Source organism: Solea senegalensis, linkage group LG14, assembly GCF_019176455.1.
Source record: "Solea senegalensis isolate Sse05_10M linkage group LG14, IFAPA_SoseM_1, whole genome shotgun sequence".
Taxonomy (NCBI): domain Eukaryota; kingdom Metazoa; phylum Chordata; class Actinopteri; order Pleuronectiformes; family Soleidae; genus Solea; species Solea senegalensis.
Window position 1 is genome coordinate 15,792,706 of NC_058034.1, and position 20,604 is coordinate 15,813,309.

The 20,604-nt window shown below is 40.2% G+C and overlaps 2 protein-coding genes across 4 annotated transcripts; one reads left to right on the plus strand and one right to left on the minus strand.

Moving 5' to 3' along the window:
• Positions 1 to 3,236: 3,236 nt before the first annotated feature.
• Positions 3,237 to 14,573, minus strand: ushbp1 (Usher syndrome 1C binding protein 1). 2 transcript variants are annotated; one of them, XM_044044573.1, is made up of 15 exons: positions 14,347 to 14,573; positions 13,411 to 13,625; positions 12,743 to 12,879; positions 12,502 to 12,665; positions 12,155 to 12,334; positions 11,685 to 11,932; positions 10,614 to 10,754; positions 9,379 to 9,467; positions 9,151 to 9,274; positions 8,733 to 8,967; positions 7,739 to 7,897; positions 7,254 to 7,351; positions 6,384 to 6,509; positions 6,118 to 6,298; positions 3,237 to 4,182 (listed from the first exon to the last, which is right to left on the minus strand). In XM_044044573.1, exons 1-14 carry the CDS (start codon positions 14,350 to 14,352, stop codon positions 6,133 to 6,135), a joined length of 2,088 nt encoding a protein of 695 aa, XP_043900508.1. In that variant the 5' UTR covers positions 14,353 to 14,573; the 3' UTR covers positions 3,237 to 4,182; positions 6,118 to 6,132. The 2 variants fall into 2 exon arrangements, with proteins under 2 accessions (XP_043900508.1, XP_043900507.1); XM_044044572.1 differs by having other exon boundaries at positions 3,237 to 6,298.
• Positions 14,574 to 15,142: 569 nt separating this feature from the next.
• Positions 15,143 to 20,034, plus strand: babam1 (BRISC and BRCA1 A complex member 1). 2 transcript variants are annotated; one of them, XM_044043238.1, is made up of 9 exons: positions 15,143 to 15,280; positions 16,398 to 16,886; positions 16,976 to 17,034; positions 17,399 to 17,519; positions 17,632 to 17,710; positions 17,832 to 17,856; positions 17,947 to 18,076; positions 18,316 to 18,402; positions 18,938 to 20,034. In XM_044043238.1, exons 2-9 carry the CDS (start codon positions 16,452 to 16,454, stop codon positions 19,136 to 19,138), a joined length of 1,137 nt encoding a protein of 378 aa, XP_043899173.1. In that variant the 5' UTR covers positions 15,143 to 15,280; positions 16,398 to 16,451; the 3' UTR covers positions 19,139 to 20,034. The 2 variants fall into 2 exon arrangements, with proteins under 2 accessions (XP_043899173.1, XP_043899174.1); XM_044043239.1 differs by having other exon boundaries at positions 16,437 to 16,886.
• The last annotated feature ends 570 nt before the right edge of the window (positions 20,035 to 20,604 follow it).

Consider the following 20,604-nt stretch of genomic DNA (forward strand, 5'->3'; position numbering starts at 1 on the left):
CGGACATTTAAATGATTCCACTTTTATTTCTCTGCAGAAATAAACTCTGCAATTCCCAACTTCTATGATTATAAAGACCAGGCAGCATTTTTACATAGTCATAGTTGTATAAACAGTGGCAGGCACAGCTGATTTAAAACGTCCAGTGTCTTGGTGTGGTATTTTTAAATCAAAATGAATTCCCACATGAAACTAGTTGCCTGGTACCAGTTCCAGATCCGGAGTTTGGAAATTCCATGTATTCATTTTCTGTTCTTAGATCATTTTAGCTTAATATGTCCACGACTTTCTGGCATAAACTACTTTCCAAGAAGGAAATTGCCAGTTCTGCCACACAAGTGAGCTTCGTCTAAATCTACGGGCAGAGAGTTGATCTGACTGTAGACACACTTACAGAGAAAGAGAGAGGAACACAGACAAGAACGAGCTGTGGATGTGCAGAGCAGCTGACTGTGTAGAACAATCACTCATCTGTTTTGTTCATTGGAGTAAAAATAGTGTATGTGAAAACAGGTTTTGTTTTCACCACCGCCTATTTTACGATTCAGTTTCACAGTTAATCTTCAACTTGTTTTTCTTCTGTCTGAACTCGATGAGGACAGGATGTGTTCTAGCTATAGATATTCTAGATATCTAGTGTCTCTTCAGGCTTGTTTTAGTTATTTTTCTTTGACAGTAAATGGCAACACTGTCAAACAATAATGACAACAAGAGAGAGGTAGAACTATGACATCATCGCAAGAATGCCGTTTTGAACTTTTCCCTCGGGACCGTGGGGACAGATTCAGGTCTCCTAAAATGTTTCCGTGTGGAAGCAATGGCAATACTATTCACCGACATCCGTTTCCATGTGGATAGGCCCTAAGTTTGTAATGATAGACCAGCTGAAAGATCTATGGCATTAAGCTAAATGTTTTGCCCCCATTGTAAAATGATTACCATTGACAAGCTGTCAGTAATGTCAGCAGATAAACCATTTGAAAGATGAATACTTCTTTGCTTTTAAGCGTCCAAGCAGCTGGACATTGTCAGACAGGGCATTATCCTAACACTTTGGCGCAGCCACAACAATTTGATCAAGTTCCCACTCCCAAACTTCAAGCTCTTGTAAATCTGTGTCCAATCTGTTGCACCATGCTGTGGCCTCCACTATCGGCCAGACATTTCCTATTAGTTGGCTTAGCGGCTGAGGATGACGGAACATTAACCTAATCAGCTCAGTGAAGACGACTCAAATGCTTTAATGGGATTAGGTCCAGGCCACTCCCCCCAGCCATCTTTCCCTTCTAAACACTACTGTAATCTACCGCACACAAGCTGACGAGCGGAGTGACCTTATTAGCTCATCTGCTTGGCGGGTTATTTGTTGTTCTGGTCAGAACACTGATCTGTGGCACATTTAATCTCACCAGGTGCTAAAACAGGCTGGCTATATCTTGGGTGGTAAGTTTCATTCAGGTGTAAAGTGTAATGAAACAGGGCCAGTTTTTTTTTTAAAGCCATTTAAGGAACTGTATGAAGGAAATGTATTAAGTCATAAAATGACCACAATATGTCATCAGAGATTAAGGAAACATGTTAAATGGAAGCACTGCCATCACAACAATGGTGCAGCCAGTTCACATTTCAAATTTCTGGACAGGGAGTGTAAGTGTAGCTCCTCGTACATCCATCTTGTGCCTTCAATTCCAGCACCACAATTCCCACCCTCGGCTAAAACCTGGAAATAATAGATGAAGCAGGTACACAGAAGAATATAAGCAACAACGAAACATGGCAAAATGTATGCTGTGCTGTTAAACCTATTTTTAGACATTTTCAGATGAGGAGACACATTTGGTGATCAGCTTAAAGAAGTGGATATTTGACATATTTTTGTTTCTTGTCAGATGATTACCCCATTTTGGTCCTCTATGTTGGATACTCTTCTATGTACTCCCATAGTATCCTACTAAATCCTTTAACTGCTCGAATTGAAGTAGCTCCTGTCGGAATACCATGTCAAACTCTCAATCTAACTCCCTTGCATTTGCTTCCCTTCCAGCCCGCCAGCTCATTCTGCTTCAGTGAAAGTACCGGGGCCTCGTCCTCACATCATTGGATCAGAGAAGTCGTGACACATTTAAAACTGGAGGAAATAAGATATCATACTCAGGGCTCCGCTGCAAAATATCATAGGACGTGGCAACCCTTCCTGGACTATTAAGGTCTTCCATGTAGCAGTGTGACAGTCTAAGGTCAAAGCCACCTAAATTTAACAGGCTATCCCCCAAGCAGAATGGAGACCGACACTCTTCATTGAATGAAAATTAGCCCCAACTAGTGCTTGTATAATGGGACAAGGGCAGTTGTCCAACCTCAGTAGCTTCCCTATCATCAAGCTTCAGGCACGTTCAGTGTCGGGCATTGACACAATGCTTACCTGTGAATCCAGCTTGAGAATTGAGATGATGCTCACTGTGACATTGATCCAACAGGATTAATTTCAGGCATCATTCAAACGTCTCAATATTGACAAGCAAGCATGCAATCCCATAATGGGATCTTAAGCATGGACTTGTGCGGTTTCACCACCAGACAACAATGATATGTAATTAATATGTAATGTGAGGTTTGACAGTGTTAAGTTGAGGTGTCCTGTTGGTTTGAGGTGTTTGCTGTCATTATATGAGTGGGTGCGAGCACAAAGCTGATGTGATAAGCCGCTTAATTGAGGTCAAATCTCTTTTGCACTGCTTCATGCCAGTAGCACCCCATCATCCTGACCTCTCCACGGGCAGACTGGGGTCAGAGAGCTCAAGCGAGAGGCGGCAGGTCAGCATGTCCGCTTCCCGCAGCACAGAGCAGAGAACAGAGGCAAGTATAAAGAGGAGGAGGAGATGAGAGTGGATATGGAGTGGTTGTGACAGGTGAGCTAATGTCTTTCAGAAAGAAAGGGCACAGGGATGAAGGTACAGGCTATGATCTCTTTATACAGCTTACAGAGGAACATCTTATTAAAATGAGGAACGGACACAGAGAATAAATGACTTGACCCAAAACCCCTAGGTCACACTCCCCCCCTCACTTGTGCTTGTGTGTGATTCCTTCCACCCCCACAGTGATTGACAGCCTCTGTCGTTGTATGATAATGCTTCGGGTAGTTTTCCCAGGCACTAAAAAGCTCAGAAGACTTGCAGTTACATGCGGGGAAAGACTGTTTGAGTCTTTAAGACTTCCACCAAAAACTACTATCATTCAGTTTCCATGCGTTTTGTTTAATTTGCTTAACTGACTTAGTCATTTGAGCACATTAAAAACTGTACAGGTATATCAATGGACATTTTATCACATACATACAGTATCTGCACAAACTTAGAAAGATTAGATTAGACCTTTTACACTTTCATGTCGGGTCAAGGTTAAGTTAAGGCGGTGTTAATTCAACACAGAGCTTTTAAAGCACTCAGAGTTATACTTTTGCTAAAATATTTATTGCACTCCATTTATATATTTAAGTTAAGGTTACTATTTTCATTTTACAATTGTGAACCTGGGAAAAATGGTTTAAAGTCATAAAAAACAACTAACCAAACATAGAAGTCCTCTGTATCGCACTTGCTACATATTGGAATGTGAAATCAGTGTTTTAATTAAAGTGAGACTGAGGCTGTAACACTGAACAAATGCAGTGATTGAAAGTGACTGAATGCATTTAGGAGAACAACATTTCTTTCCTTGTTGCCTGGTCTAATTTTACCTTAGATGTTTTGTGCCCTTTGATACTGAAGAGTCACCCTGAGGTTACAACAGTCATGTCATCTAAAAGAAAACCTTTGATGAACTCTGAGGCTCAGCACAGACCTTAGAGAGAAGCAACACAAAATGGGACAATAATTGTATCATCTGCTCTAATGGCAGCTATTACAACAATAGCGACTGTGACCTGGAGGTATGGGGGCAGTGCAGAGGACAGGCCCTCTGCGCTGACCTCTGCTCGGGAAAGGGCAAGCTCAGGCAAGAGTCAGGGCGACAGGGCCTCGCCACCTCGTCTGGCACTCTCAACCTTCCATTCACGGGATAACACAACAGCCAGGCATCGTTGTGACCCTGTGGGCGTGACACTCAACCTTTGCCTTAACCTCCTGACCACTGGTCACAGCTGCAGCTGACCGGCTCGAGTAGGTCAGGGCACAGGGTCGGCTGGAGGAGGGAGAGAGAGGGGACAGATATGATTGAGAGATGAGTGAGGACAGAGAATAGGGGACAGGGGAATAGCAGCGAAGTTGACGTATCAACAGCGAGATGTGAAGAACAGATGAGGGGGATGATGGAAATTATATATATAATGAAAGATATAGGGTTGATTTACCCAAATTATCTGCAGATGTTTGTTTTTTTAAGATTTAACTATGTGTTAAATCTGCACGCTACTTTTTACAGGACAGGGCAGATTTCTTTTTTTAATATAAATATGATTTTCTTAAAAAGAATTCAAACTAACATTATTCAGATGTTGTGGAGTAACTATTGTGAACTTGAAGATGATGGAAACAAATTGTTCAAATTAACCAGACTATATAACACCCTGTTAAACCTACTAAGGACTAAAAGATGGATGAAATATGTTTCTTTTTTTCATACGACGTTGTACGTAATTTTTCTCTCCCTGATGTATATTTTCTACTTCTTTGAATTAAACAGTCTTGAGTTGCACAGAATGCAACCTGTAACGAAGCCAAGGGCTCAAAAGTAGACAAACCGTCTGCATCGCTAGATACTCGATACTAATAAGAGAACATTTTATGAATATAATTTGGGTGAAGAACTCTTAAAGAAACATTAAAAGAGCGAAAAAGGCAGTAAGAGTGAAATAGTAATATCTGTGAAATTGCAAAGCAGACAAATGGACTGGCCCAACATTTTGTGTGCACATCAGCCATTGTTTTGGCCCCATCCCCCTTCTCACTCAGCACGGGCAGCTAGGACAGGCTTTGAGTCAGCTTGTATGGGAAAAAGGACACGTGAGTCACTGAGGTTCTCAGCAGGTTCAGTCCATGAGTCTGCCTTACACATTCATGACTACATGACAACCATTTCTCTGAAATAAGGAATGGATCTTGTTCTGTGTGTCATGTTGAACAAGTCATGTTCAACTGCTTGTGAGGGTTGGGAGGGGGGTAATTCATAGTGGTTCCACGTTCTTCTGCCCTACATACTCTAAATGTGCTCCTCCAGAGACATACAATGAATGCCTCGACTGACAGCTCCAGGTGTCACTGGCATCGTTGACAGATACAGTGGCAATGCAAAGACTGTTGATGCTGTGTAATTACCTAGTTTGTGTATAGTGGACTCATCATCAGAGATGTTAACCGGCTCTAACGATTCATTTCAGCTGTTACCCTGAGCTTGTTTTAACATCCCTGTCCATTCTGCTTTTAGCCCTTGGAGCCATCTGGGGACAAGCTCTCTTCCAAGGAGAGTTGCCATGACACTTAATCATCTCCATTTATAAACAGTTTATGTAACTGTGGGCAGATGACTGTCTACACTCAGACGAGACCCCAGTTCTACTCACTTTTCGTAATGCTTTGTGTGGTTAGATGAAATATTTGTTTGCTCATACAGCTGCAGGTAAAAGCACAATAAGGTATCTGAAAATGGGTTAACTAATCATTAATTAATAATGAACTCATTAACTGATCATTGGTTAATGGCTAACCATGACCTTAGAATTTACTAACATGAACTAATCTTTTAGGCATCGTCATATTTTCCATGTTCCCTGAAAAAAAAGAAAAAGAAGAAGACTAATTTTGCTCATGCGTCCCAGCCTGACGTGCCATATTACTTAAATGAGTGTCCATGTTGGAGCGGCCTGTTTGCAGATGCAGACAGTATGAATCAATATTTATTACATATTTAGAAATATTGGTCAATGAATAGCTAATGATTAGTTAATGATTAATTGATTAAATCCTTAACCAATCATTACAAATTAATATCCTTTTCTATTTAAAGAGAATTAAAGATAATTCATCAGTGCAGAGGGGAAGCTTAAAATGATATACATTTAAATGCACACTGTGGTTGATGTGTATAAAATTTGGCCGTTCAAATGATAGATTCTCTGACCTAAGGGTCACAGAATCACAGTACAGTCTCCTCCCTCTTCCACTCCACGGCCTCTCCTGCCATTTTCGCTGTTCCACCCTGGTTGTGGTAACTCTCTGTCATGGCTGCCACTTTCTGCTCCAGCCTCCATACATGCTCCCGGTACTTTCTGCGAATCTGCCGGTATGAGCTCAAGGCTTTACTGCAGCAGTGGGACAAAAGCAAGTGATCCAAATCAGTTTGGATGCAGAGAAAAAGTGAGGGAGACATTTCTAGACACTATTTACCTGTGAGCTTGAGTGAGCCGCGCAATGTACTCTCCGTTGTTGTTCCTTCTGTGTGAGGCACTGTCAGGGAGAGCTGTGCTCAATGAGTCCTGAACTATGGCTAATCTCTTCTTCAGGACTTGTTCTCTATAAAAAAACAACAACAGATAGAACAGGAACATACTGTGAGCACTGTTTTTTCTTGAGGTATTGAAGCTATTTCCTGGCAGATAATACAATATTTATGTAATGGTGTCACTGACCTCAGACAAGTGTGACCAAGAGTGTTATCACAGTAGTACTTTATTCTGAATTACTCATTAGACAAGAGGGGGGATGCTCTCTGAACCTCCAAGTGGAAAGAAAGAGGCTATTTTATGTGCAAGGTCTGCCTTTCTGCTGATATGGTTCCTAAGCAACAGGTAAAACCCAACTGTGTCTCCATAAACCAGACTACAGACGTGGAAGGGATTCATACAACACAGAATATATTCATCAGGTACCTGTTTCAAATCTTCATCAGATTTTGCCACGTTTTAATATTGTATACGATACCCGTGGAGTTTGCATGTTCTTCTCTCGTGCGTGTGGATTGTCTCGGGTTCTCCGGTTTCCTCCCACAGTCCGAAAACATGCAGAGGTTAATCGGACACTCTAAACTGATCATAGGAGTGAGTGAGAGTGAATGTTTGTTGTTTGTCTGTTGGTCCTGCGATGGAGTGGCGATTTATCCAGGGTCTTACTTACCAACACATTATCAGTTTACCTACACATCGAATATGTTTAGTATTTTACACTATCTAGTTTGTGCACATCCTCACCGTGTCCCTTCTTAGAATGAGGACACGTTTAATAAAGTGGTTTTACAGGATTTCAGACGGAAAATCTCACCTTTGCAGGATGGCCTGCAGCTCTTTCAGAATGGGCCTGGTCCGTGCCTCTGCACTGTCTCCGTCACTAGCTGGTTTAGCTGTGGTCTCACAGAACCTCTGAAATATGAGAGAGAGAGAGAGAGAGAGAGAGAAATTTAGCTTTTTTCACCTTGAAGCTTCCAGATTGCTAAACATGTTGACTGTGACCTGAACAGAGAACTGCGTTTTAGTTCTCATCATGACAATGATGGGTAGAGCAAAAGAAATCAGTGCTGCGGTGACAGGACAGCCCAGCTGAAGACCTTGTAGAACCAAAATATCCATTTTGGCCTGAAGGGATTCTGCTTTGGTAGATGTGTGATTTCCCATGAGAAACACCCAGATCTGAATCGGGTCGGTCACAGTAGACCAAAGTCCTGTTCCCTATTGGCCATTTCACCTTGACTTTGTATTATTTTATCAATTTAAAAAAGCCTCTGTTGCCTCTGTACGAGTCTGTCCTACCTGTTGTTCAGTCTTACAGTCCTCCAGCTCCTCTCTGAGACTTTCGGGGACAAAAACTCCAGCTGCTTCCTGGGCTTTCTGGGCCATTAAACTCCACTCCAAACACCTCAGCTCTTTCTCTTTAAGGCGGATTAGAGAGCGCAGATCTGACATCTCCTCCTGAGTTATAACAATTAGAAACCATAGTGTATAACTTTGAAAGCATAAACAGCAGTAGGTAAAGCTGTATACAAAGAAATGTCAATCGTAGAAATGTAAAAAAAATCTACACTTTGAAGATGTTAAATTTGTACACAACAGCTCCATACTATTCTCTGTTTTTCACCGTATAGCTGTGTTTTAGCGACATTCCCTCATTGCACATGCATAACAGCAACACTAGGGAAACAAGATGGTGAGATGGCAGTGAAAGGCTGGACCTCGCATCGTCCTTTCAGAAAGTGTTGAAGTGTGATGTCACTGTCCCATTCCTTGGCTGAAAACACCCAAGAAGCACCTTTCCTCCTAATCCTAATAGACCTGACTCGTGCAAATAGCTTGTGTGTGTGTGAGAGAAAGCGCTTTAAAGATTAAAATTATATAAGTATACTGAATATTTCAACCCATTGCCTGACTTTTAAGGTATTTTTAACATATAATCAGCTTATGACCTACAGCACTCACTGTCCACTATACACAGTACTGTTTTTTTTAATAATAATTATTAAATTAATTAATAAATCTCTTTTTGTGTTAAGTTGTTGCTGAATAATCCTGCTAACATGAAGATAAACAGTATGGGGATTTTTGCTTTGCTGATTTAACAATAAAGTAAAGATGATGCAACTTACAGTATGACGATTAACCTAAGGACAAAGTTCACCTATCTGTCATTGTGTCCTTCCTGCTAAGTTTTTTACCCACTTTAAATGTTTTCTGCTCATGGCTGGATTTTGACCTTTCACTATACACAAATATAGACACGTACAGGCCATGAACACAGCTGAGCTCCTACCCTGACTGAAATGAGTTCATAGAAAGGGGAAGCCTTCTCTTTCTTGGCATCAAGAGGTCTGACATTATCTTTAGTCACATGTCCTCCTCTCGAGCCAGCCGGGTGACCCATCTCAGGGCTGAGATTGCTCTCCACTTCTGGACTTGGTTTAGGAAGACAAATGGCTGCCCGGTCTCTCTTCAGGCTCTCAATTTGCTGACGGAGAACATCCTCTTGGTTCACCGGCTCAGATGTTCTGCGGGGTTATACATATTTTGAAAATAAATGGGGTCCAGGAAAACAATTTACATACATTATGTTGTAAAAAAGAAACCATCTAAATGAAATAAGGAAACATTTCAAGGACTTATTCTACCTTTTTTATCTAGCTGCACCTGTTATGATGCTTAATCGTGTAACAGCACATAAAATCCATCACCTCTGCCCTGCTTTTGTCTCCTCTGTGGCCCCTGCTGTTGAGAAGGAGGTAGACAGCTCTTCATTTCTCATATCTCTGTGCTGTGACGATGGACTGTCAGGCTGCTCCTTGTCTCCAGCTGCCTCTGATGAGAGGAAAAACACGAGTGGATGACATTTAGACCTGTGGCATATATGTATATGTGTGTGAGTGCGTTTTGATAGTATTAAAAAGGTGCTATGTGCGCACCTGTTGGGTCTGTCGGCAGAGGAAAGCTCTGCTGCTTCTTGGCCTCATAGAGTGACAGGAGCTCGCTGTAGGCCTCTTCACACTCCTCACTGTCCATCATAACCACAAAGAAAAGAGAATGTGTCGACTCAAGCATAAATTCATCTTCTTGTGCACTGTCACTGTCTCTTCCCAGGGTGTCAGCACCACAATCAGCTGATCATCAGCTGGTCTCATCTGCCCAGTAGCGCTGCAAGTACCTAACTAGCTAGTCAGTCTTATTGTGGCTGTCCTTTTAAATATGTTGTCTCTTTCTGCCTTATGTCTCTCACTCTGTTGTCACGCACATCCTTGTGGCATTTGATCATGTCATCACCATCTGAACCAGTTGAACCAGTAAGTCCAACTGTAGCCACAGCCACTTAGGAAAACATATCCCACGTGAAAACATGCCCACTTCATGCCAATTAGGTCTCAGAAGACACTGGACCTAAAATGTTAGGTTAGGGGTTACAATTAGTGGGGCATGTTTTTCCAGGTACATGATTTTCTTGAGTGGCTGCAACTGCAGGTAAACCCTTCTCATGTGTTGACAATAGCTAATGTCACCTGCATTCAGACACCAATAGGACAATAACAGCTGTCAATCACACTGGTGTCCACTCACATATGGAACATATAGTAATTCACAGAAGTGACAAAAAAGACCTGCAAGTTTAGGTTGAGACCATTCACTTTTCAGGAAAATGTTTACTGACTTTATAAATACAAAAAGGGGAAGTGGGCTTATTGTCCTTTAGTTTTCCATTTAAACTCAATTCTTCTTGCAACCAGAGGAGTTGCCTCCTAGAAGCTAAACAGTACATACATATGCTCTGGTTGTCTTCCAATATGTGCACAACCTCCCCATCCCCAGCAAGTCTTCATCATTCTTCATCTTTCATCAGTCTCATCAGGTCACAAACAACCATCACCACCAGTGTCTGGACCTCAGGGTTTTTCCTAGTCGCTGATCAGAAACAGATGTCCTTGGCTTACATGTCTCCCCAGTGTCTCTAAGCACCAAAAGGCACATATAGACCTTCAACAAATTGTGTTTGATCAGCACTTTATTTTGTTCAGTTTGTGTCTTTGGCTTGCCCTCACCAGACCTTTGCTCATTCATGGCTTTGAAACATGATTGAAACAATACACATATACTGTACATGTATGTGCAGACAGGTGTTTTTGATGTGTGTGTGTGTGTGTGTGTGTACCAGTTTTTGAGAGCCATCTGCAGAGCAGAGCAGTCAGACTCGAGTCTGTGCAGTGTAATATTAATCTGGTCTGACTCTCCCTTCCTTCGCTCCAAAGCTGCAGTCAGACGTTCATTTCTGGCCTTCAGCCTCTCGATGTACCTGCATGGAAGGAGGGATTGAGACTAAATACAGAAAAAGAGTAATACAACTAATAAAGTGGCTGTGGAAAAATGCTGGTTGTCTTGAACCAAAGCCAGTCATTGGTTTATGGCTTTGTACATGTCCTGTGTCCTATTCCAGTAATATTCCTTTAAATTTACCAGGTCATAAAGACATATTTTTATGCAGGTCACATGGCAAAAAGGTCCACAGGCCAAGGGCCTTTCTGCATGTTCTCCAAAGAAATACAGATAAACAATGTCGACTTTACATCTGCCCTGAGTGATCTGAAATTGCTCAAAGGTGTGAGTGTGAATGTTGTTTGTTTATCTGTGTATGTTAACACTATGGTGATTTGTCCTGAGTGTACCCTGGCTGCCTTTCACTCTATATCAGATGAGATTGGCTCAAACTCTCCCTGTAATCCTAAAAGGATAAGGAAGGAGTGTGAATTCATTTTTATTTGCAATTTATTGTGTCTGCCAAAGAGATTTTTGGTCATCTGTGAGCAACATAACTCAAGAAGTAAAGGACATATATGGATACAATTTTCTGAGGATGTAGCTTAAGGCTCAAGGAAGACATTTTTTTAAGGGATTTTTTAATCAACTTTGTGAGATTTAGAGAAGTGTACTAACACAGTGAGAAACTTTAGAAGATGTTAGGTGAATAACTTATCTTTTGTATGATCTACTCTGCCAAAATAACTGCAGGCATGTATAAGTTAACAATCCAGTTCACCTGCTATTTGTGAAAGCACTTGTTATGGTTACTAACACTGTTATTTGAATACAGCCTTTAAAACCCTGAAGCTGCTCTTACTTCTTAAGTTCCTCACCTATATACAGAAATCAAAAACTCTTCCCTTTGTTACAAAGTCAAATACGCCCCAAAGTGGACCTAAACATCCCAGGTCTCTTTCAGACTCACCTGTTCAGCCGCTCGGTCTCGGGCTCTGGGCTGACGGGGCTGGGGCAAGGGCTGCCTGAGTTTACGGAGCCCAGTGGAGATCCATCTCCACCTGTGGACAGAGGTGCTAAAAACCTGGCTGTTCTTCTGTGGAGTAAAGGAGAACCAGGAAAAGGAGGAGAGCCCACGTCTGGACTGAAAGTTCCAGCAGTGGGCCGGTAGGAGGGCGAGCAACTGCCTGACCTCCAGGCCTTATGGAGACCCACCAGCTGAAAGAGAAGACAAATGCGGTTTGCCTTTATTTCAGTCTGAACAAACAGAATCAACCAGAACAGTAATCTCAGATTGGTCATAGTGAACTTGTCTTTAGCTCCATGAACAAGAACATCTCAAGAACATATATCTCCTTGATGGATGATCTTTTCCTCTAGAAATGAATGTCTGTTTTTGGCATTTATTATTAAGAACACTGACACCAAAATAACCCCCACCTTGTACTTTTCTTCCTCCATTTGGCTCTTGGAGTTTGGTGCTCTGCCCAGTTCCTCCTGGTGACTGTACAAGGTGCTCCTGAGAGCATAGTCATGTTTCTCTAGGTCCTGGGGTTCTCCCTGATACTGGTCCTTTAGCAAGGCTGATATCCCCAACTCTCTTTCCATCTCTTCCAGTATCTGCAACCAGTGAGCCAGTGTTACCAAACAGGTGGATGGGAGTGTAAAGGGAACCTAAACATTTCCAATGTCCATCATGCTGACCTAGCAATGACTAAATATGAATGTCTTTTTTGGCTAGTTAATTTTAATAACAAAAAATGAAACGTATGTGTATGTGTTGGCACCTGAGTGGATTTAAACCAGCTCTCATGGGCTGCTCTCAGATGCTCTCTGTGTTTGTCCAGGTCAGAGGCTGTGATGGGAGCAGCCCAGGTCCTTCTACAGCTGATGGAGTCCTCCACTGATGTTAAGACCTTCTGCAGTTTTGTCCAGACTACACCACTGCCCCCTAAAGGATTAAAAGTAGAAGTGCAGTCAGTCATCTTGGACAAAGTGGAATATTTGACATGCAGTGTTAGTACCCACCTTGGTCAGTCAGTTGAACCTTAGATGTGGCAACAGAGGTGGTTTGTCTCTCTGGGCTTTGTCTGACCAGCCTGTGAGACAGAAGGTCAGGAACCAAAGGTCTGGATGGTGCTGATGCTCTCAGGTCCCCTGGGTCACTGCAGAAGAGTAGAAATCTTTATGAAACGATACAAGACCATACAACTTAACACTTTACTGTCCCCATACAGGTATTATTTAAGGACTCAGTGGTGCTGCAAACATCACAATCAATAAATAAAGAACATGCATATTGCAGTAAATACATAAATGTAAAGATGAACATTATGATAATCCAGCTGCTGATATTGCATATAATTTCACTAATGCACTTATATTGACAGTTCTTTATGCCTGTCTCACAATCTTATATATGCTGATAGAGAGCAAAATTATTATTCTATTTTTAACGTAGTTTTTTATTTTAAAATTAATTTTTATTTTTATTAAAAAAATGTTTTATAGTTTATTTTTCTGGATAGTAAAGCTCATAGTTTATGTTTAGACTAGCTATATGTTGAATATGGTGGTTATTGTAAAGACAATATGTAGATATGTAGGATTGTGCGATAATCATGGCCCCACAAACATTTTAATCAGAATGAAAAGCCATTTTTTATGAATGTAATTTGATATTTCAGTGATGTTACCTCGGTGCCTTTAATGACCCCATCTTCTTGTTCAGTTCAGCGATGATGCTGAGCAGTGTGCCCACCTCAGCCTCACACTGAGCCAGTTCTGCTGGTGAAGGCTCCCTGCTCACAGTGGGGTCAGAGCCCTCGGGGTCAAAGTTCATTTGGTCAATCATCTCCCTGTCATACCCTGAGCCAGCATCCAGGCTGTCACATCTCACCAGGCTGAAATCCTGCAGGAACATGGGGGTGGATGCATTTAAATCATTTAAATTGCAAGTAAATCATCAACTCTAGATCTTGTTTGAGATATTTTAGTTTTTTTTTGTTTGTTTTTTATTAAATATTATAACACATTTCTTCTCTTTTTCATGATTGTATTTGTAGTTCCTGTAAAAACATATCCAATAGAGGGTGGTTCTTAATCAGACATTGTTGCTGTGCTGTTTAGCAGCTATTGTTTTGAGCTGCGGAAAAGGGGGGGAAGCTAAAACATCCTGATATCCAACTTCCTGCCTTGCAAATATTTGTGGACCAAACCATCTTTTGTTTTACACAAAATTCTTAGAGAATGAAACATGAAATTTGAAAAAAAACATTTAACACTCCAGTAAACTCATGCCTATAAAAAAATGTATTAAGAATTTCTGTCATTCTTTTATGCACATTTTAATCATAAAATATACGGCTCAGATGATAGTTTTCAGTGTATTTCAAATTTCCTATCATTAACACCCAACAATTTGTAGAAAACTAGCACTTAAAATACAGATTCTTAGAATACAGATACAAAGAAATGCAATACGTCAGCAAAGAGACAGAGACAATGTTCACAGTGTGACGGATTTGTCCCACACTCCTCATTAAGATGTTTTTCACAGTCTGTCAACTTTACTGGACTTCAGGTCATGCCTCTCATGTTAAATGACATTCTCAATGCTTCATTTCACTTACCTCCATACTTCTTCAACATGAATCCAGTAGCAGTGATGTTGTTCCTGTTTTTCTTCACTGACTTGCAGTTAAACATTTGACAACATGGAAAGGTCCACTATGTTTTCGGTCAGACACTGCAGTGAGCTCCTTTCTGTGTGTCTGCCTGTTTCATGTGATTAATGAAGTAAATGGAAAACACTTAGAAAGTCATCCCCACCCATTCCCTGTCGCACCGTGTCCTTTCCTGTTTTGTCCGCAGTTCCCATGCCTTTTCAATAGTTGACTGTGTCCGATAGTTGACAATGCTGTGAACTCTGGATGCTCTACACACAAAAAAATGCCAAATATCTCTCTGTAATGTGATTAGAAACTGGATTGACACAGAGTTTGGACACTTGATGTCACAGCTGGAAATATGAGGAATTAGAACAACTGAATTTACTGCATTCCATCCATGCTTACAGGGAATTTTATTTAATTTTTTTGAAAATTGCAATCCCTGCAAGATATTTAAGCGATTGTCATATGATTATATATCAGCAGGTAATGATGACAATATCTTATTCATATATATGTATATATGTGTGTGTATATGTACAGTATATGTATATATATATACATATATATGTATATATATATATACATATATATATATATACATATTTGAAAAGTATACCTATTAAAAATGTCAACCTATTACTATAAAATGTTGCTCAACCTTAACTTGTGTGACCAATCGCAAAAGAGCAATACATTTACTAAACTGAAATAATTAAACACATAAACTCCACTACCCATAACCCCCATACGACCACCCACTTCCGGATTGGATCATTTCCGGTAAGGAAGTTGTTCGTTCCAAACAAATGCTAGCTCGTAGTTGAATTTTTCCTGCAACTTTAAATGACAGTTACATTAATTGAGCCATAGAAGTGTGGTGTCTGTCATCTAGGTAAGTGTACTTACCTATTTTTGAAAACTCAAAACATTTTCCTTTTCATAACTCGTCTGTTTCAACGCTGTTTAAATAAGAGCTAACTAATGCTAACACCTAAGACGCTACTGCGTTGTCAACATCACCTTTACAGAGCTGCTCTACTTCTATTGTGTTTTGTATACTATATGTTTTATTCTTTACCAATTGAGTGTGGCAGTAAAATTGCTTTGTTTGGGTTTATTTTTGTTATTTGTTGCTGGTATTGGTTGTATAACAATGTGCATGCCATATGATGTTACATGTTCATGAAATTCTGGCTTCCAAATCCAAATATCATTCTAATGTGTTAAGGATGGTTTCCTCTGGGTTTAATCCGAACTGATTTATAATATTACCAACCTTACGCAATTACAAAATGACAGCTATAGCCACATGTAGACTGATCATATACACGTAGGCACGGATGATGGATGTGAACATATATATAAAAATGTATAATCATTTTGTTACACAACACAGATGTGTATGTGTGTTTGTATCGATATTTATATTTATATTTATATATGGATATTTGTATGTACCTGTGGGATTTTGTGTTTCACCTCTGATCATATGAATGTATGTATAAGGTAGATGCTTAAATATCCACAGCATGTGTGGATTAGATTAATAATTACATTTATAATTTACTGTCCTACTTCTATATTTATTATTTTTGTATTTTTTCAAACCTATTTCTTACATATATCTTATGCAATTTTGTACGTAGTTAATTTTATATAACTTTATTCACTGCATTTCTACCTCATACTACTTTGTAAGGCTGAGGCGACACAAAGCATTTCATTACTGCTAATAATGCTGCATTGTTATGAGTACGAGTGACAAATTCAATCGACCTCAAAAAGTAAAATCAGTGTTGCCTGCAATCTAGGGGTTTCAAAAATGTTTTTTACAGCAGTAACTCAGTGAGTACTAAGTTGTCAAAGATATAAAAACAAAACAAAAATGTTGTACTTTGCCTGATTTTATTAATTGTATTACAGGCATGGGCAGCTAAATGGTAACTTAGTAATAGTATGTCTTTGTATGTCCTTCTCTCCTATTCAATTTACATAAATGTTTTGCACAGCCAAACTAGTTCCTGAGATCATCATCTCCACCTCCTCAGTAAACCTCTGTATCCATGGAGACACCAGAGCCTGGTCCAGCCGATGGAGAGGAGCGTCTGGTGGAGCTGCGGCCTCGCACACGCTCCAACCCTGAAGGTGCTGAGGATCGTCGCAGTAGCACAGGGAGCCTGGGAGGCAACAGTAACCCAAACATATCTCAGCCTGCAGTGGGCAGTCGTGTAGAGGGCGAGGGCGAGGCTTCGACCAGTGACAGTCCTCCGAGCTCCACCACCACAACTGTGTCGACAGCTGCAGCTCAAACTGTAGTTCCCGTTGCAGCTGCAGTACCGGTTACAGTCAGTGGTGCAGTGTCTTTGTCTGCTGCAGCCGTTGCAGCCAAAGAGAGGCCAAAGCCCACACAGCAGCAGCCCCCCACACTCACTACCTCCATCCCGCCACCAGCAGAGTACCAACTGCGAGTCCCCCGTGTCAACTGCCCTGAGAAAGTGGTAGGTTTATATTACAGCTACTGTCCCACTTTGACTTATTATTCTCAACCTAAGGTTTATGTTAACTGATGTTGTTTCCTTCCTAACAGATTATCTGCTTAGACCTTTCTGAAGAGATGTCTTTGCCAAAGTTGGAGTCTTTTAATGGGTAAGGGAACAGCAACCTCAAGAGAGCGATTCACACAGACATCCCAAGAATATTGTCGGAATGGTCCAAAATTCCTCCTGACTGTTGTGCAGGTCTGATCTGCAACTACACGAAACATTTGGTTGAGGTTATTGCTGCCAAAAGAAGGTCAATCAGTTATTAAATCAAGGGTTCACAGACTTTTTCCACCCTGCACTGTGAATGTTATATATAATATAATTGTTTGTGAGGTATTAGACAGAGGTAAAGACAGTGTTTGTCTATTGTTGTGACTTATATGAAGATCTGATCACATTTTATGATCAATCTATGCACAAATCCAGATAATTCCAAAGGGTTCACATACTTTTCCTTGCAACTGTAGGACTAAAACCAACGCCCTGAACATATCTCAGAAGATGATTGAGATGTTTGTCAGAACTAAACACAAGATTGACAAACGGCATGAGTTTGCGCTGGTTGTAGTTAACGATGATGCCCTTTGGGTGAGTCCTGGAGATTTTCAATGTCCTCCAGATGTTACATCATGCATTGCCTTTGTGATGTTTCCATTTTTTTTAATGTTTTACTATTTTGTCTTGTTCTTTTTGTATGTAGCTGTCAGGCTTCACATCTGACCCCAGGGAGCTGTGCAGCTGTCTGTATGATCTGGAGACCAATGTGTGCGAGTCCTTTAGTATCCTTTACTTCAAAACTAATTAGTAGACAATAAAAATACATTTCACAGGATACATTAATGTAAAAGGTAGTTAAAGACATTATGGTTCTTAAGTTTTAGCCTTGACTGTGCTCTGTAGACCTGGAAGATCTTCTGAATGTAATGTAAGTGATGTATGATACATAAGTTTATTTGTTTTATAACACACATGAAACATGTGAATGAGGGATATTCCTTATTGTCTTGTCCTGCAGTCGTCAGAAGATTGAACTTCCGTTGATGGAGAATGTTCAGACCATTCCACCCCCTTATGTGGTGCGGACCGTGCTCATCTACAGCCGACATGCAGGGCAGCTTCAGTTCAACTCCTCCGAGGCCGTTAGTGTAAGTACAATGCTGCTGTCTGTACTTCACACCCAACATTAGTACTGCATCTACTATGTTCATTTGTATACTCAGTAAGCTTCAAGTTTGATCTCTCATTGTTTTTTAAATCTACAAGCTTAGTTTGTTCCACATTAAATAATACTATTTTACCCATTCCAACTGTCCACCTGGACCCACTTTTTCATTTTGGCTCAGTCTGCTTTCTCTAACTGAAAGTTGCTTGCTTTGTCCTACAGAAAATGCTGCAGTCTCCATATTTTTTCTTTGATGTGGTTTATCTGCACAATGGGATGGACGAGCAGGGTGATGAGACGAGTTGGAGGGTGAGTGGAACAGCTGCTGGAGGGTTTTTTTTCAGTTGTGTAGTTGTATTTGAGTGACATGTTTTATAGTTTAGATACGTTTTTCATTAGATTACAAGAGAATTGTAAAACTTCAGTTCAACATTTGTCTCAGACATTTTGAGGGCAGGTGCTCATTGAAAAATAAGGGCACATTGTGTGGCATGTGGCACAATCGGCTGCCTTTATATATTATAGCAGTGGGAGATAAAAAAAAAAATGACATTACAGGCACTGTGGCACATGTTGAATGTAATTGTATATTTATTTATGTCAACAATCTCAGCTGACATAGGGCAATAGACAGGGTACACAGGCCACACACATAGAGAGAAACAATCATTCACTCTCACACCTATGGTCAATTTAGAGTGTCCAATTTACCTAATCCCCATATTGCATGTCTTTGGACTGTGGGAGGAAGCCGGAGCACCCAGAGATAACCCACGCACACACGGGAGAACATGCAAACTCCATGCAGTTAACTAATTTCAACTTTTTTACTCTCTGTCTGCAGGACAACTATACCTCTTTCTGTAACCTGGACTCCAAGGGCATGTGCTATCGCTTTGAGGTTGCCTTGAGTGGACCTGCCATTGAGCTTCACAACTGCATGGCCAAACTTCTGGCTCACCCATTACAGAGACCTTTCCAGAGTAATGCGTCTTACAGCCTGCTGGAAGGGGAGGACCCACAGGACATTGAAGCAACGGTCTAAAACAGACACACTTATAAAGCACTGCCTCTCTGTGAAATTTACAAACTCTAGTTTATCAGAAAAAGACACATTTTCAACTTCAACTTCAACACAAGTTCAACTTATTATTTGCGTGTGTGTTTTTTTTCTCCATTTACTGCGACAGAGCAAACATTATTGAGAATACCTTGGAAAATCATCAAGTTACTAACACAATCATTGTGTTTTAGCATAAACAATGAATGACTCATTTATTGTTCTGAGCTGTGAAATAAATGAATCTGATTGTTAGTGGTTAAGTCAGACGTTGCTGGGTGTCTCCTGCGGAGGGAGAGATGGCGTGGCATCGTCAGACTGTCTGGAAACAGGGCACTACTAGAAAATTAAATTAAATAAGAATTAAAAAATAAATATGATGGCTAATTTATCAGTTTTCTCAAACATGCTACCTTGTTTTTTTTTCTTACAAAACTATCCCACTGATTTTTATGTGATCCTCCAAAAGGGAAAAATCACTCAACGCCTGGGACAGTTTTCCACAGCAGTCTTTTGGGACTTTGAAGTAGTGTGCTGTAACAAGATGTACTGTATTATGAAGGTGAAACTTCATTTCGATTTCCTTCCTCATTTAGTTTGTAATTTTCCACCCTTGTTATTTTAAATACTTCTTTTATTTTGATGTAGCTGATTTTAATTATTTAACTATGTTTGACAGACAGTGAAAGAATGTACAGTAATATAGATGTGGCCTCATTTGATTTAAATATGTTGCGTTACAATGATGATGAGATGATGTCTGTGGCACTGGGTGTTATTTTGGATAAGGCCTCTTGTACAGCCAGTCTAGCTGCACTTATCTCTAAGTATGGACTATCATTTTGAAGCTTCTGGTGATTAAAAAAACATATTTAATCATATTTTCATGGTCACAAATAGTATGTGTTCCAACTTTTATGGTTTTGCTTTCTACATTCTTGTCAGGAGATGGCAGCAGAGTCCCTTATGAAATAATGCCAACTTCAAAATCAGAAGTTATATAGTAAATATAGTAAATATAGTAAATATATAGTTCTTTAAATATATATACATATTTGTATCTATCTATATATATATATATATATATGTATATATATATATATATATATATCTTTTCTTTTTGAGTATCTTATTAGTTTTAACCTATATTGTCACTCCAATTACTAAACCGAATGATTAAACGAGTATTGTCCCTATTGTTGAAAATATTATCTGTTATCCACTCAAAGCTTGAATATTACTTATGTTTTCCTGTCACTTTAAAGGCTTCCAGACTTAAGAAGTGTTTGTTATCTTAGTCTATAGTCATTAGGTTTCCTGTTGCTGATCCAGAGACTGTCCTGACTCCTGATCGTCACTCGTTTATACTGTCACTCTAACATGCCTTCATAAATTAGTCTTTTTCCGGCGAGGGCAGGTTGTCACGGAGACAATGGGGAGCAGGAAAACCC

Coding starts and splice junctions, on each gene's coding strand:
- babam1 (XM_044043238.1), top strand. CDS start 16,452: ATGGAGACACCAGAGCCTGGTCCAGCCGATGGAGAGGAGCGTCTGGTG. Junction 17,857..17,946: donor GAAGATCTTCTGAATGTAAT/GTAAGTGATGTA, acceptor CTTGTCCTGCAG/TCGTCAGAAGATTGAACTTC. Junction 18,077..18,315: donor ACTCCTCCGAGGCCGTTAGT/GTAAGTACAATG, acceptor TTTGTCCTACAG/AAAATGCTGCAGTCTCCATA.
- ushbp1 (XM_044044573.1), bottom strand. Junction 12,666..12,742: donor GGTTCAACTGACTGACCAAG/GTGGGTACTAAC, acceptor TTAATCCTTTAG/GGGGCAGTGGTGTAGTCTGG. Junction 8,968..9,150: donor GAGACAAAAGCAGGGCAGAG/GTGATGGATTTT, acceptor ATAACCCCGCAG/AACATCTGAGCCGGTGAACC.